The following is a 17,125-nucleotide window of genomic DNA, read 5'->3' as shown; positions in this document are numbered from 1 at the left end:
TTCATCATCAACCTCAAGCTGTTGTTCCTTCTTCAAGTGCATAGACTGTTGCTGCTGTAATTCAGGTTGCTGAAGGTGAGTAACTCCAACAGCCCCCCTCACAAGTGGGACAGGGATCGAAGGAGACCAAACCCAACTTAGAGGTGAGTGACAAGAAAGACTTTAACGACACAGATTTGGTAAAAACATCAGCCAATTGTAGAAAACCAAGAACAAGGAATGTGAAACAAAGCCATCCTTGTAGGCATCTCTAACAAGATGGCAATCCAATTCAATGTGTTTAGTTCGCTCGTGGAAAAAGGGATTCGCCATTATATGTAATGCGGCCTTATTGTCACAAAACAAGTCAATAAGGAAGAAACAAGAATGCTAAAATCAGACATTGTATAGGAAATCCAACGAAGTTCACAAACCGTCGAAGTCAAGCTTCTATACTCAGATTCTGCAGTAGACCTTGAAACAGTTGATTGTTTCTTGGTTTTCCAAAACACCAATGCATCACCAAGGAAGATGCAATATCCAGTAAAAGAGCATCTAGAGTCTAGACATGATGCCCAATCGACATCACAGAACGCACGAAGAGTAAAGGGATTGGCTGCTGGAAAATAAAGCCCCTTGGAGGGATATCCCTTAAGGTATCGTACCACATGCAAAGCAGCCTTCCAGTGTGAGTCACAAGGTTGATTAAGGTACTGGTTGAGCTGCTGTACTGGATAAGAAATATCCGGTTGAGAAAATCCCAAATAGAGCAATTGCCCAACAAATCTTCGATACGAATCAGGGCGAGAGAAGAGAGAATCAGAGCCTGCAGCCAACTTTAAACTTGAAGGAAAAGGAGTCGAAGCAGATTTTGCTTGAAGTAGACCAGTGTCGTTTACTATATCCAATATATATTTAGTTTGAGCAATGTAAAGACCTGAAGCACTTCGGGCTATTTCAAGTCCAAGAAAATATCTCGCATCCCCCAAATCTTTGATAGTGAATAAGTTGGTGAAGATAGTGCTTAACTTGAGTAAGTCAGCAATAAAAGGCCTTATGATGAGAATGTCATCCACATAAACGAGTAAAGCCATAAGACCTGAAGAAGATGGTTTCACAAACAAACAATGATCGTGAACTGACTGGATGAAACCATAAGAAGTAAACTTCAAAGTAAACTCGCATTCCATTGGCGTGAGGCTTGTTTAAGGCCATATAATGAAAGTTGTAGCTTGCATACCGTATTGGAAGGAACATCATATCCTTCAGGGGGGAGCATATATATGTCTTCCTCAATATAACCATGGAGAAATTCGTTATTTATGTCCAGCTGCTGAATAGGCCAAGCACGAGCAGCAACAATGGCGAGGAAGATGCGTACAGTGAAAGACTTCGCAACAGGCGAGAAGCTGTCTGTATAATCGACGCCTTTGATCTAATTGAATCCTTTGGCTACCAAGCGTACCTTATACCTCTCCACCGTACCATCTGCACGAAGCTTGGTCTTAAAGACCCATTTGCAGCCTATGGCACGTTTACCTGCTGGCAGAGAAGAAAGCTTCCAAGGCCTGCAACTCTGTATTCATGGCCTCTCTCCACTCCTTGTGCTTTACAGCCTCAAAGGAGGAAGTGGGCTCTTGCAAAACAGACAAAGAAGCTACAAACGACATATATGCAGGGGTATGTGAGTGCAGAGAAGAAGGATGATTGGCAGAATAGACAAAATCATTTAACCAAGTAGGAGGACGGGAAATTCTGGCTCAACGTCTAAGTGATGGTGTAGGAACGGGAATATTTTTAGAGGTTGAGGGTGATGATTCAGATGATGAAGGTATATTGTGAGGATCATCTTGGGTAAGAGCACGGAGGTCAATAGAAGGATGGATGACTGGAAGTGGACAAGAAGGAAGTTGATCCTGCAAAACAGAGACTGAGTATGGGAAGATATTCTCATAAAAATGAACGTCTCTAGAGATAATAACCTGATTGTTGTCCATATGAAACAATTTATAACCTTTTTGTGTCATTACATATCCCAAAAGAACACATTTACTACTCTTGGATGGAACTTCGATTTGTGGGGATCAACATTGGTTGCAAAACATAGGCTTCCAAAGTTACGAATATGATGATAGGTTGGAGAGTTTCCAATTAATTTTTCGAAGGGTGTTTTCCATTGAAGAATTTTGGAGGGGGTCCTATTGATTAGGCAGGTTGCAGTGAGTATGGAGTCAGCCCAGAACTTAAGAGGCATCAATGTTTGGAAAAGCAAAGCTCTAACTACATTCAAAAGTTGCCTATGCTTGCGTTCTATTCTCCCATTTTGCTGGGGAGTGTAGGTGCAAGATGTTTGGTGCATAATCCCCATCTCATTGCAAAAGGTTTGACATTCCTTGTTCAAGAATTCAGAGCCATTATCAGATCTAATCACCTTGATTTCTTTAGAATACTGGGTTCTGATCATGGAAACGAAGGACTTAAGGACAGAAACTACTTGGGATTTTTGCTTTAAGAGGTAAGTCCAAAGGGAACATGAATGATCATCTAGGATAGTTAATATGTAGCTGCAGTTGGAAATTGTACAAGTAGTGTAAGACCCCCAAACATCCAGGTAAACCAAGTCAAAAGGAGCTTTAGATTGTGATAAACTCGAAGGAAAAGAAGTTCTAACTTGCTTAGCTTTGTGGCATGTCTCACAAGGTTCAACAGAGTTTGCAGTAACAGAATTGAGAAAAGGAATATGTTTCATTATTGGCAAAGGAGCATGACCTAACCTGTGATGCCAGGTTTGAAGATTACAATGTAAGTCTGCAGCATTACAAAGTACAGAAGTGTAGAAAGGACTTCTGTGAGACAATTGCCTAACTATGTATAGATTTCTGTGTGCATGTCCCTCAAGTAAGATGGCTTCATTAGCTTGGTCCTGCAAAGAAACATCTTGAGTCAGTAAATTGAAAAACATAAGAGGTATCACGACAGAGTTAGCTAACAGACAACAAGTTAATAGAGAAGGAAGGAAGGTATAGGACTTGAGTGAGGGTGATATGAAGATTTAATCGAACTGTGCCAACATATGCAACTGTTTTATATGTTCCATCCGGGAGATGAATGTGTTTGGGCTGTGAAAGAGTTGTAAGTAAATGGAATAGATGAAGATTAGTGCATATATGATGTAGCTCTAGTGTCCATAATCCAATAATTCAAATCAATCCCTGAGGGTGTAGAGACTAATACCAGCAAATTCAATGTCTTCACTGCAAGCAAAATTCGAATAGCTGGTGATAGGATCATTAGCTGCGTTGTTCCTTTGCATTAGTTTGATCAGGTCAGTCATTAAATCTGTCATCTTCTTAGCATTATTAGTTTCTGCAGGAGTGTGTTGCTCATTTGTTGCTGCAGCTGCAAAAGACTTAACCCCCAAGACCTTCTTCTTCTTCTCATTCAAAGTCTTGTACCAATCTGGTATACCATGTATTTGAAAGCAAGTATCTAACGTGTGGCCTGTTTTATGGCAATGCGCACAAATCAAAGTTTTCTTGTCCACATAGGATCTTCTCTTATTCTGAAACCTATCAGCACAATCTTTCCTGATATCTTTTGAATCAAATTGATAAGCCACATGCTGAGGTACAACAACCATTTCAGTATGTATTTGTCTTTGCTTTTCAACTGTGAAAAGCATAGAGAAAGCCCGTTCCAAGGTAGGCAAGGGATCCTGCATTAGCACCTGGCTTCTTTCATTGTCAAATGTCTCATGGAGCCCCATAACTGCATCAATTGCACGTGCTCATTCCGTTCTTCGATCGCCTTATTCACCCCACAGGTGCAACAACCACAAGTGCATTTTGGATTTGGTGCCAAACTTAAAAGTTCATTCAAAACTTCTTCAACTCAGTCACATAAGCAGTAAGGGATAAATCATGCTACGTAATAGAGGAAATTTCGCGTTATATCCGATAAATCATCGGTCCATTGCTTCTGCCATATCGACTTTGTATTCCAAAGTTCCCGAGATGAGTTAACAAACATAAAAGATTCAACAATTTCTCTAAAAATGGAATTCCATATCCAGAAAGTAAGCATAAGATCAACACGACGCTATTGTTCAAAGGATGTTGATCCTATCAGGCCTTGGAAATGAACCGTCGATGAAGCCGAGCTTCATTTTCGTACCTAAGGCAACGTAGATAGAGAGACTCCAGGTAGAAAATTCGTACCATCCAGAGGAGAAGTAGCAAGTGTCAAGCTAGAATTCTCCGAGGGATGAATGTAAAGCGCTTCTCGTTCCAGCTGCTCCGCCGCAGCTTTGCTTGAGCTTGGTTCCGCCATATTTCTTCAATTCAAAGTATTGTGTAGTCAATACGTACCCAGAGACCTTCATATAGAAAGCTCTGATACCATGTTGGAATACAAAATCAAAAGAACAAATGAAAGAGGAAGCAATTGGGAGAAAATTGGGTTCTCCATTTTCTGTAAAGATCTCTATAAATTCTGTTACACAGAGGAAGACGAAGGCTGATACAATATATATACATGACACATCAGCTAACTACTTAATAACCAACTAACAGAATGAATAACGAGTTCGCCCAATAGAAACACAAATAAATGACGCGGCACTCCACATAAACAACTTATCAACAATACAAAGAAACGTGTTTCTATAGTACGACTTCACCCTGTATCTAAAAGTCCAACGCCTTCTTCATCATCAGCCTCAAGCTACTATTCCTTCTTCAAGTGCACAGACTGCTGCTGCTGCTGTATTTCAGGTTGCTGAAGGTGACTAACTCCAACAATTATGTTTAAAAACATACATTCTCAATGCCTTAGTACGCCGTACTAACTAGTTACGAAATATTTTAAATTCTTCGACATCTATATAATACGACGTGAACATATGATTTTATAGTCAAGGACTTCATTTTCGTTGCTTAAATTAGATTTTATTTAAAATTGTAATATTAACTTTTATTTAAAGCTATAAATGGAAGTGAATAGCAACATTAATGAAAATTGAGTTATTTTATAAAATAGAGTCTATTTGAAAAAGAAAATGTGAAAGAATCAAATCTACAAGTTTGAGAAAGATATTGGATTGTTACATTGCATAATACAAAGGGTAAATTAAGTGTAAATTAAGTGAATTCTCTTGATATAAAGCCAAAATATATAAACACCCCCTTATATTTTATGAAATTACAGCTGCATTCCCTAAAGTTATAGCTGTAATTACAACTACATTCTTTATTCAAATAGAAAATTTACACAAAATACCTCCTAAAAAATATTATACTAACACCATTTAGGAGGCATAGCTGTAATTTTATAAAATACGGAAGGTATTTTTATAATTAACCTAACTTTAGAGATATCAATATAATTTACTGTAATTCAAATAATGCTTGTTAAGGAACATAATTCATTATTTCTTGAATATTTTTAGAAAAAGACAAACTCTGGTTGATATTTTTGACTAGTGACAAAAGAGATTTTTGTCTATTTTAATAATACAAATATGGATATTTACAATCAATACATTATAAAATATTAATAATTAATATACAAAATTCAAATTTATAATAAAATAAAATATATGATAAGTTCATTTAAAAAAAAAAAACTTTCATCTAAAAACTCAATTCTACAATCTACAGAATTAATTTAGAGTTTGTCTGAAACTACATTCTAAATAGATTTATTTTTTTTTCAAATGACCAAGAAACATTATATTATGTTAAACGGTGGGTGTAATTTATAATTATAATAAAACTAGAATTAATTATACTTAGACCCCCTTTGAAAATACAAAATCACACTTTCCTACTAAAAAATTTTGAAATTAAATTTACATCCCTTCTAAAAATTCTCCCTTTACACTTGACATCCTTTCATTTGAATTTAGACGAAAAATGCTAACGCTAAAAAAATTACATAAAATTACAATTTTACCCCTCATTTAACATATCCAGGTATATTTTATACTTATAACGAGATAAAAGTAATATATATAAATATATATATATATATATATATATATATATAATTTAGGTTAATATCATTAAAAAGAATTTCCTCATAAGTGTAAAATTATTATATGAAAATATTAAATAAGAGGTAAAAATAAAAATTTATGTAATTATTTTGCTAACATCAATATTTTTTATCTAATTTCTAACAAAAAAGGGTAATGTGTAAATAATAAATTTTTTTTGAAGGAATGTAAATATAATTTTAATTTTTTTTTAAAAAAATATAATTTCATATTAAAAAAGGATCTAAATGTAATTAAACCTAAAAACTATAGCAAAATCCTATGTATTAGGAGCAACCCACCCAGCATTGGCCTTTCTGCCGTCCTTCCACGTTGATTTCAACGACAAAATTAAAACCTCTAACCAACACATTGCAGAACTCTAATCGCCATTACTCCCAACACACACTCACACTCAGTCTGTCGCTTGTATAAATTTCAACCATCAAAATCAAGTACACATCCACAGCTCTCTCTCTCTCTGGCTGTCGCTTCCTTTTGAAGTATAAGTATATATAGTTCCAGAAAAGGAAGTGGGAAAGAGGATAATCTCAAGTTCAAATTCGAGAATTGGAGAGGAAGAAGTTGAAGGGCCAAATGTCTTTTGTAGCAGGTTTAGTGATCGGTTTGGTCGTCGGCTTAGCGCTGATAGTTGTTTTTGTTCGCTCTGAAAATGCCCGATCCAAGCAGCGGTCGGACCTTGTGAGTTTTATTTGTAGTTGGTGTTCCTCTTTGGAAGTCTTGATTGGATTACTGTTTTAGAGTTGACAATTTTTTTTTTTTGGGGGGGAATTTTTTGGAAGGCTACTACAATTGCGGCGCTTGCTAGGATGACTGTGGAGGATTCGAGGAAGTTGCTGACGCCGGAGTATTACCCTTCTTGGGTTGTGTTTTCCCAGCGCCAAAAGGTTTGTTATTTATGGTTTAGTAGGTTTTTCAATTTGTGTATGTGAACTGCTGAGGCCAGTTTTCTTGTTTTTGAATTTTCAGTTGACTTGGCTGAATCTTCACCTGGAAAAGATCTGGCCGTATGTTGATGAGGTGTAATTTTATGCTACATTACTGGTTCTTTTTTTTTCTGATTTTTTCTTGAGTACGAGTTATTTACTTTTTTGTATTTATTGTTTGTGCATCTTGTCCATTTTTGGATTGTCTCTGGGATTGAAGGCTGCGTCGGAGCTGATAAAGGCAAATGTAGAGCCAATCTTAGAGCAATATAGGCCAGTTATACTGGCTTCTTTGGGTTTTTCCAAGTTCACGCTTGGAACTGTAGCCCCGCAGTTCACAGGTTTGGTTACCGAAGTCCTCCTGGTGCATGTTTATCTGTGTGTGTATATTTATATTGCAATTTGGGCAGAGAGTTAGCAAAATATTGTGGAAATAGGAAAAAGAAATCTTGGAAATTGGGACATGTGATGAAAACCTCTCAAGGTTGTTCATGAATTTATCTCGATTCCCTTTTTTTTCTTCCCTCTTGATTGAAATATATGTAGTTGTATAAGCCGAGCTAATTAGTGACGGCACTAGCTTCATCTGGATTGGGTGGTTTGTTATAACGTCAGAGGTTGGCCTTCTAATTACACCAATCAGTACTCATTGGCAACATCAGGTTTCCCTCTCCGCATGGTTTCTGATGTCTGTTCCCTCGGAGTTAATCATATGCTATTCTCTCCTAAGGACTAGAGGAGGCAGAGTAAATAACAAAGGTGAAGTTTTGACAATGAAAATTCATGAATATGGGCTTGCATGATTGACAATTATTGAAGTTAAGCAATCATGTTTGCGCCTGACAAATGGAAAAAGGAAGATTATTAGTGGATGCAAACTGCAAGCTTTTAATGGGTAAGTGGTAAACTGTATACTAGGATATTAAGAGTTGGAGATAGGCTGATAGAGGCAGTCTTTAAATCTTAGAATATCCCCGAGAGGTTGAATTTGGGTGGTCTCTGAGCTGACTTTGGCGCAAGAAGTTGTTTCTAATGAATGCTTCGTTATGGCTTTGTCAATGCAAAAATCTAAAGAATCAGCATCATATTCACTTCGTTGCCTTATATTCTCTTCTGATCAAACAAAGATTTTCAGTGATGGGCCGTCGCTCATGTTTGACATATGAGCTAATTTATGATATTGTTTTATGCTAATAGGCCTGTAGTTAATTGTTATTCTTATCTGCGAGTCCTCAGAAAAATAAGGTAAAACCTTGTTAGTGTAGCCTCCCAGCATTGTATGAGTGATAAGCAGGATTAATAAGAAGCTTTTAGATACACTTAATGAATTCTAATGCGCTTACAAGTTATATAGTGCTTCAGGTGTGTCGATCATTGAAGATGGAAGTGAAGGAATCACCATGGAGTTGGAGATGCAATGGGACGGGAACCCTAGTATAATACTTGATATTAAGACTTATCTTGGTGTTTCTCTTCCAGTTCAGGTAACTTGCTAATCTCTCTCTCACTTGCTCTCTTTATGTCCTTTTGTCTCTCAGTAGAGCTCTTCATATCTTATTAACAATCATAGAGGGCTTTCCTGCCCTTCCCATTGGTGACTCTATGAATATAAAGGAATTGATGAAAAGCATGCTATATGTTTACTGTCTGCTATGATGATGCTGATAATATAGGAACCCTTGAACTTTTTCCCCATACCACTTAATTTATTAGCATTAATTAATAGAAATTACTTTTAGAGTTATTATTATTATTATTATTAAGTAGGAAATTAATTGATAAATGTTATCGTATTAACTTTTTATAAACTTGAACTTTTCCTAGTGTTATAATTTTAATTATTGGATTCATTTTCATTGCCCTTTTTCAATTCTCAAGATGGCAGATATGTTTTTCTTTTCTATTGGTTTACTTCTGGAAATGAGAATGTGTTTTCCATTAATTGATGTTTTTTCCTGATGTGATGAAAGAATTTTGTTCAGTTACAATGGGTTAGCTAAGGTTGGAAATTTAGAATGTGAAACTATGTCTAATGAATTCTATGCAGAGTAATATTATAATATAGGGCGTTTCTTACATGTATATTTAATATGAGTAATGATTGAGTAAGAATATAGTTCACTTTTTCTTCTTTAACTTTGCCATCATTTGACAAGATGAAGCTGGCCCACCATTATATACAGGTTGTGAAAAACTTAAGATACTAATCAAGAATGCTGAAACTAGCTAGACTTATAAAGTGTTCCTAAATGCATCAAACACCAACTCATGGTAAACCTGATAAGGTGTTACTACTCGCTAGTTTGCCTCATCTGTAACATTGACCTCAATCCATCCTCAAGATCAATAGAAGAACATTTGTTTATAAAAATTAACTTCTGCAAGAAAGGAAAAGAGATTACAAGAACACAACCAGTACTTCAAAATCACTTGCCAAAGAGTATGCATAAAATTGCTTCTCTGTACAAGTATACCAAAGGTAGATCTCAGGATAGGCCTAAAGCCTTGCACCAAAAGGTCGCAGGAATTGTGGCTTCAAATGCAACTAGTATTAGTCCCTAAATGTTCCTACGTGCATTCCTTTGTAACAAGATACACCATATCGTAGCAAAAACAACTGATTTCACAAATAACTTAGTTTGCTTGCTTGGAACCCTAAGAACCACGTCAACAAAAGTTTCATTTATTAAGATGGAACTTGAACAAAAAATGCCTCCACCAAAATGCCTCTAGAACTGGACGCTGCTCTTCCTTATGGGTCATTTAATTGTGTCCTTTTGGAAATTTGACAATACTGTTGTTCCATATTATAATGTCTTTATTATTTTATGAATTCTTTTCTTTTGACTAGAGTTGCCAATTTCTTAGAAGTTACTGTTATGTACTTATTTTTTTCTTTATGTAGGTGAAAAATATTGGATTCACTGGGGTCTTCAGGTTGATTTTCAGACCACTAGTCGATGAGTTTCCTTGCTTTGGAGCTGTTTGCTTTTCATTACGTCAAAAGGTACGGTATTTCCATTACCAGGTCCTGTAAATCTTCAAAGTGGAAGTTCATTACTTATCATGATTAATGAAGTATAGACAGATTATATGTGTATCAATGTTGATCTGTTACCAGTGCCTTTTTACTAGGTCTGTCAATATCCCTTAATATCAAAGTTAAAGAAATTAAAGCATCTAAATCAGGTTCATTTTTTTTATTTTCAGAAAAAGCTGGATTTTACACTTAAAGTTATTGGAGGAGACATATCAACAATACCTGGCCTTTCTGATGCCATTGAGGTCTGTTTATTGCATCTTTTCTTTATCTTATATGATTCATGTAATTTGTTACGATCACTTTTATACATTGTAAGATGAGGTTACTTTTTCATGAACCTAGGGCTTCCTTGACCTCACTGTATCTGAGCTTGTTAGTTCACTTTTTACATGAAACATCTAGGGCAACATATCCGAAGCTTAAGTGCATGTCGATGATGTGGTTAAATATTCTAGATTTTCATGCATGTATACTTCACGGAAGATGTATTAATTCCCCATTTCTTGTTTTCATTGCAATGTCGAATAAGATTCAGATTTTAATTCCATCTTCCTTATTTGTTTTCTATCTGTGGGTGTCAAAGGATTGAACATGAGTAAAATAGACACTATATGGTGTTTATGAAATGGGAAATGTTAGATTAAAAGAAAAGTGGCAAAGAAGTGGAAACTCCATCCATGTTCATCTTTTGCTTAAGATTGCCATTTGCCTTATTTATGTAGTAGCTCCACAATATAGTTAATCGATTTTACCATCTGATTATACTTATCTGAGATTTCTCAGATAAGATATTGGTTCCTGCCGCAGAGATATAGGATTAGCATATATGCATTTTCGGGGAAATCGAAAAACAAAGAAGATGGTCATCAAAATATTTTTCTCATAACATCCTGTTCTTCTAGAAATGATCAAGGGACATTTGTTTCAGAGTACTATAAGGGATGCTGTTGAAGATTCTATTACATGGCCAGTTCGGAAAGTTATCCCTATATTGCCTGGAGATTATAGGTATGCTACATAATAACTCATTTATTGTTCTTGATCTCCCTTAATATTATTCCCCATTATCATGGTTAAAACGTGTCGCTAAGATGAGAATGAAGGTGCTTGCATGGGGCAGAAATGCTAAAAACTATTATATGTTGCTTATCAATGGATTGGTCTGCCGGAGCCATTCTATTACTGATGAGACCCATTAGGTTCCTGAATAAGTATCCAGGCCGACATTCTTGCAAAAAATTTATTTGTACAAAGATGAAGTTCTTGTACGAGCAAAGAAACTGGTTTGTGTGCATGTGAGGCTTAATGAGACCAGTATTTATAAATGGAAGTCCGGAAGAAGCTTTCTAATATTATGATGGAATGCATTATGATATTGTAGTTCAGCACCTTTTGTCGGACTTTGAGGTTTTGAATCCCTGACGACTTTTCTTTAGTGAACATTTGATCTTGCACCCCTGCAACCGTTTAGCCGTATATGTTTTGGTTATGGTTACTGATTATGTTAGCAATATTTAGTAGTGAGAGGATTGGTGATGAAGAGGAGATGACTATGAATACATACACACAAAACACTGATAATCCTGAAATAACTTTTGTTTAGAGTGACTTTGTCGCAAATCAAAGCCTCATGGTTCTTCAGCAGTTGGTTCAAATGAAACATGAATCTGTTTGGTTGAAGTATTTTTGTTGAGGGTTCTTTCTTGTTGGCAGTGATCTTGAACTGAAGCCTGTTGGAACTTTGGAGGTGAAGCTTGTGCAAGCAAAGGAGTTGACAAATAAAGACATTATAGGCAAATCTGATCCTTTTGCTGTCTTATATGTGCGGCCTTTGCGTGATAGAATGAAGAAAAGTAGGACAATTGTAAGATGTTTAATCTTCTTTCAATAAAGAGTTCTCCATGATCATTTCATCAATCAAGAGCAGGGATATGTATTCAATTCATGCTTCTTTTTTCCCCCAGAACAACCAGTTGAATCCAGTCTGGAATGAACATTTTGAGTTTGTCATTGAAGATGCTTCAACACAGCACTTGGTAGTAAAAATCTATGATGATGAAGGGCTTCAGTCAGCTGAACTAATTGGATGTACTCAAATTCAGCTAGCTGAACTTCAGCCTGGCAAGGTGAAGGATGTGTGGCTGAAATTAGTAAAAGATTTGGAGATTCAGAGAGACAATAAAAATAGGGGGCAGGTAAAATATCTACTTCATCTCTAACTCTTTATCAGTAAAATTTTTAATGTTCAACAACAGTTACTTTCAATTCACCAATTTGGGAAATTGTTTGCTCAAGTGAGGTTCTTCAGATAAGATGGGGAATAAGAGAAGACTGCTTGAAATGTAAATTGTATCTCTGTTAACTGGTGTAAACTACATGTCTCCAAAGTTCCCTTCTGAGAAAGGCTGACAATGAATAACTTGGTGAATTATGGCTTGATTTATCTTTCAGAATTTAGAAAATCCAAGCCTAGATCTTAATAATCTTTAGCATGGTGCTTGATCTTTGAAATTGCTTGATGAGTAGTCAAATTGTTCATGAACAGATAAATTTAGGTGCTCTGAAGAGGGTCTTACACTTTAAATCTTATCTATTTTCTTTTGGTGTGATTACTTCCTTTCATGACTGGCTCCATTACCTTGATTAGATTGCAAGAATTTGTGAATTGAGGTCCTCGTACTTGTGTTTCTCACCCACTTATTTGAATTGATTGAATGAAAGGTAATTGAAGTTGCAGATCCACAAAAGAACATCGCATTCGAGCATTACTGATGATTTCTCATTGCTGTTTAAGGAACTTTTTATTAGTGTTAGTGTCAATGCCAAATAATTTAAGTAAAACATTTTCATTATTCCGCCAAATATCAAATTGCTTGGTATGAATGACAACTAGTTCCAGACCTGGTATTGATACTTGTTTTCAGGACATTGATGATATGTTTTGTTAGAAATATTAGCAGATTGGAGAATTAGAAGAAAATTGTTTGCATGAGTTTTCTTTAAAGATGGAGATGGTTACATGCCAAAGACATCTGATCTTGATAATCTTCATTGTGCTTGACTTGTGTAACTGCTGGGTTTTGTTTGTTGATTGAAAAACTTCTTGTCACTCATGAAGATTGATGCTGTAAGGCCAAGGTAGATGGACTTCTCAAATTTTGCTGAATGTGGGCCCTACGAGCTTGAAGGCTCAATGAATTTCAATGTCCTATGCCCCTTGCATAAAATAATCTTTTAGTTGCTGCCCGTTCTACACAATGAACTTATATTGACTGGTCACTTTGACAGTCGGTGCTTTTGAATGAATTTGGATGCAAAATGTATTATGATACTGTGCAAGTGAAACGTTGTGTTCACATAATCCCATTCCTTATAGTTTAAACATAACCAATGTCCTTACCTTCAGTTCTTTCGCATTCTAGGTGCACTTGGAGCTTCTTTATTGCCCTAATGGCATGGAAAATGCGTTTACCAATCCGCTTGCCCAGAAGTACTCTATGACTTCACTGGAGAAGGTCTTTAAAGATGGAGCAGAGGGGAATGGTCTAGCTGAAAATGGTGAAGGCAACAAAAGGAGGGATGTCATTGTAAGAGGCGTGCTTTCTGTTACTGTCATATCTGCCGATGACCTGCCACCAGCAGACCTGATGGGGAAGGCTGACCCTTATGTAGTGCTCACTATGAAGAAAACTGAAATGAAAAACAAAACCAGGGTGTGTTGCTCATTGGTTGAGTGTTCAGAGGATTTTTCTTTAAAGAATGTTATCTTTTTTCTTGCTTGTCTCCTCTTTGTGCAAAGTCTTTCCTGGAACTTCGTTGATGAGTTGATTATCCCATGTCTCATTGATTGATTGTTTTAAGTTACAATATTTTCATGTCTGATCTAAATTCTGCTTTTTGCATCTCTAGGTTGTGAATGACAGTTTGAATCCTGTCTGGAATCAGACTTTTGATTTCGTTGTTGAGGATGGACTACATGATATGCTAATTCTAGAACTTTGGGACCATGACACATTTGGGAAGGTATCTTGCTTTCTCTTTCTCCATAATTGGTGTATTCTGTTTGTTGAACATGGACCTGAGAAGAAGCCCTTGGTAATGACTTATTTGCAAAGATGGAAGAAGAGACGAGGAAGTGGTATTTTTAAAGAAAATTGCTCTGTTTCACAACTAAAATTAATCCAATTCAGTTACCAGTTGCACAAAGGAAAAACACCCATTTATATTAGGTGTATTTAGAGTATTTAACTATTCTATGCATTGCTACATCTTCAGTATTTTTTTTTTCAGCTGTCTTCACTGCTGTGGGATTGCTTGCCTATTTGTTTGGCTATTAGTTAATTCTTTTATTTTAGGAAGTAAATTTGATGTGATGAAACCTTTGATCTGTTGCACTTTAGCAAGTATATAGGAGGAGTTTTAGTAAGTCAGCAGTTTCCATCATTGGTATAGCTTTTGCTGTCTAAGTCTAGTCCTGGCAGAATAGGTGAAAGCAAGTAAGCAAATATTTCTGTTTTTCTTGGACGTCTTACTCCATTTTGACCCTGCTGTACTCATGAATGGACCTCAGAAAGCCCTTGGTCAGGGAACTCGGTTCTCACTGAAAGCATTTTGGTCTTTCCTACTATGCAGAAGTTTCTGCCTCACAGACTCTGAAGTTGTTTCATCTTGAACTTGCTGTAACTACATCTTTTAATATCAAGAACAGATAGTGTACCATCCATGCACTGTTTGAGGGAAACTTTCTGGTCTAGACTTCCATAACATGAATACTTTTGGGGTTTAAGATACCGGTGGCAGTTACTACAGCAATTTAAATATTGGGGATCACCAGTTGATTTGACAAATGAAACCGCCTTAAACTAGGGAGACAACAGATACTATATATGTTTTATTTCATTTAAGAATGAAAACATGTTTCCAGAAAAATCAAGCAGCATATTTGTTCACGCCCAGGGCCCAGCCGCAGGTTGGAGATTAAACCGCATGTCCAAACACATAAAAAATGCAGATAGTTTATACGTAATGAAGTTGTATAACCAAAGATTGTTTTCCAGTTGTGATTATTTGTCTCCTAGTCTTGTTTAAGCCTAATTACACAGTTGAATATATCATAAAGGGCGCCTAGGGGTAGTTGAAGGGACTTTTGGTTCATTTGAATTTATACAGTATAACTATTGATCTGTTTTTAGTGTGGGCTTGGAACAGTTTGAGGCTTAGGTGTGGATCTGATCCTTACATACTACATACAGTAGTTTGGTGCATTCCTCAATTAAATTTGTTAATAAAATCTGCGAATCAACCTCCTATTTTCTTTACTTCTTTATCCAACAAAGCATATATTCATAATGCTGTGATGGTTAAAATTTGTTGCCTATAATTTGAAGGCGGACCGACTTTGAGTTTGTTCCCTTGACATATTTCTTGAATGCAGGATTTAATGGGACGGTGCATCTTAACGTTGACAAGGGTTTTATTAGAAGGTGAATACAAAGATACAATCCCTCTGGATGGTGCTAAGTCAGGAACAATTAACTTGCATCTCAAATGGGCTCCACAACCAATTTACCGTGACTCCTAGTCGTTATCCAACAGCAAATGTCCAACTCTCCATGGCATATGAAACACATTTCCGTTATATACAGAGGGCATACTCAAATTCTTCATCCCAGAGAGACATTGATCAATAATACTGTAATGATGTGATTGTAGAAGTACTTTTCTGTATGTAATACTGGTGTATATATCTATTGGAGCTGTAGATTGAGCAATGCTGTAAAAGCTGCGGAAATTTGATGTGGGGAAGAAATGTAGTGAGTCAATCTTGAAAGACCTGCTGGGCTTTGTTGTGTGGGTGAGAGGTTTAGGACATGGTGTACAATAGTCAAATTTGTTTTATGATTTGTTAATTGCACCAAAAAATGAAAATTAGACATTCAGTTTGTTACACCTATAGATGCTTCTTATTACTTATGTCTGTCTTTCGCATTTGTTATAATGGTCAAGAATGAGATCTCCAAATATTCTTAGAGTGAGATATTGAGTTTTAAGTTCCATTAATGCTCCAATTGATTCCATAATTTTTTTCTTTTTAGTAATATATTGATTTAACTAATACATCAATATGACTAAAAATAGTAAATAATTTGTATCCACTCAATAAATAAAAAGAGTAAACAAATTATAAAAATGAGATAAATACTCACATATTTGATGGGATTTAAACATCTCGAATTTCTTCGTGGGATCTCAGCCTTGTCCTATTTGGTTCCATGATGGAGTAGTCAAAATGCTGCAATTAAATTTTTTAGGGATGATTACGTTTATATCCTTTTATATGTGGTTTGTTTATGCAAATTATCCATTGTGTAAATATTTATGCCTTTTTTAGATAATTACACGTGCGCCTTCTAGAGACGTAAATATTATTTGTATTCTTTGAAAAATTATACATATAGCTTTCAAAAACTTCAATATTATTGCACAAACCTCAAAAACTAATATATCAATATACAGTTATTTCTAAAATTTTACTTTTAATTATTATCAATATTTATTTTCTATTTTATAGAGCTTTAATCTATTTTAATAATATTAATTATACATTATTATATTTTTTTCTATTGTTATCTTTTTCTTTATAAATAGTTTGAAGTTTATTAATATACTGATCATTAATTAATTTTTTCTTAAAAAAGTCTAAATTGATTTAAACTTTTAGTATCAAAATAATTATATTTTGTAACTATGACCCAATAAGTAATAGTAATTATATTTTAATAAAAGCTATTATATTTAAAGTCTAAATTTAGTTATTTATTTCAATATTGAATATTGCAATATATAACTAAATTTAGACTTTAAATATAATAGCTTTTATTAAAATATTTATTGTTATTTTACATCTGTCATATCATGCAAAAAATAAATAAAAGTAACTTTTACATACTTTCATATTTTTTCTATCAATTTTTTAGTAACTTATATAATTTATTTTAAAAAATATTACATAAATGAATTAAAAAATAATTCATGTTGATTTTGGGCTTATTATATATATATATATTTTGAAATACTTTAGAGAATCTATAGTTTGTGGCTCTATTTTTTCTATAAGTTGGA

The 17,125-nt window shown here is 35.1% G+C and overlaps 1 protein-coding gene across 2 annotated transcripts; it reads left to right on the top strand.

Annotated features, from left to right (window-relative positions):
- The first annotated feature begins 6,337 nt into the window (after window positions 1-6,337).
- Window positions 6,338-15,952, top strand: LOC105162152 (synaptotagmin-5). 2 transcript variants are annotated; one of them, XM_011080119.3, is made up of 13 exons: window positions 6,338-6,715; window positions 6,817-6,921; window positions 7,004-7,054; window positions 7,181-7,301; window positions 8,323-8,444; window positions 9,866-9,967; window positions 10,171-10,245; window positions 10,932-11,011; window positions 11,717-11,867; window positions 11,968-12,198; window positions 13,426-13,716; window positions 13,913-14,026; window positions 15,438-15,952. In XM_011080119.3, exons 1-13 carry the CDS (start codon window positions 6,611-6,613, stop codon window positions 15,582-15,584), a joined length of 1,695 nt encoding a protein of 564 aa, XP_011078421.1. In that variant the 5' UTR covers window positions 6,338-6,610; the 3' UTR covers window positions 15,585-15,952. The 2 variants fall into 2 exon arrangements, with proteins under 2 accessions (XP_011078421.1, XP_088736789.1); XM_088880663.1 differs by lacking the exons at window positions 6,338-6,715; window positions 6,817-6,921; window positions 7,004-7,054 and having other exon boundaries at window positions 7,182-7,301; window positions 8,315-8,444.
- Window positions 15,953-17,125: the final 1,173 nt, after the last annotated feature.

Source organism: Sesamum indicum, linkage group LG5 (genome assembly GCF_026168435.1).
Source record: "Sesamum indicum cultivar Baizhima isolate 11 linkage group LG5, ASM2616843v1, whole genome shotgun sequence".
Lineage (NCBI taxonomy): Eukaryota > Viridiplantae > Streptophyta > Magnoliopsida > Lamiales > Pedaliaceae > Sesamum > Sesamum indicum.
This window is presented reverse-complemented; position numbering and strand designations above follow the sequence as displayed.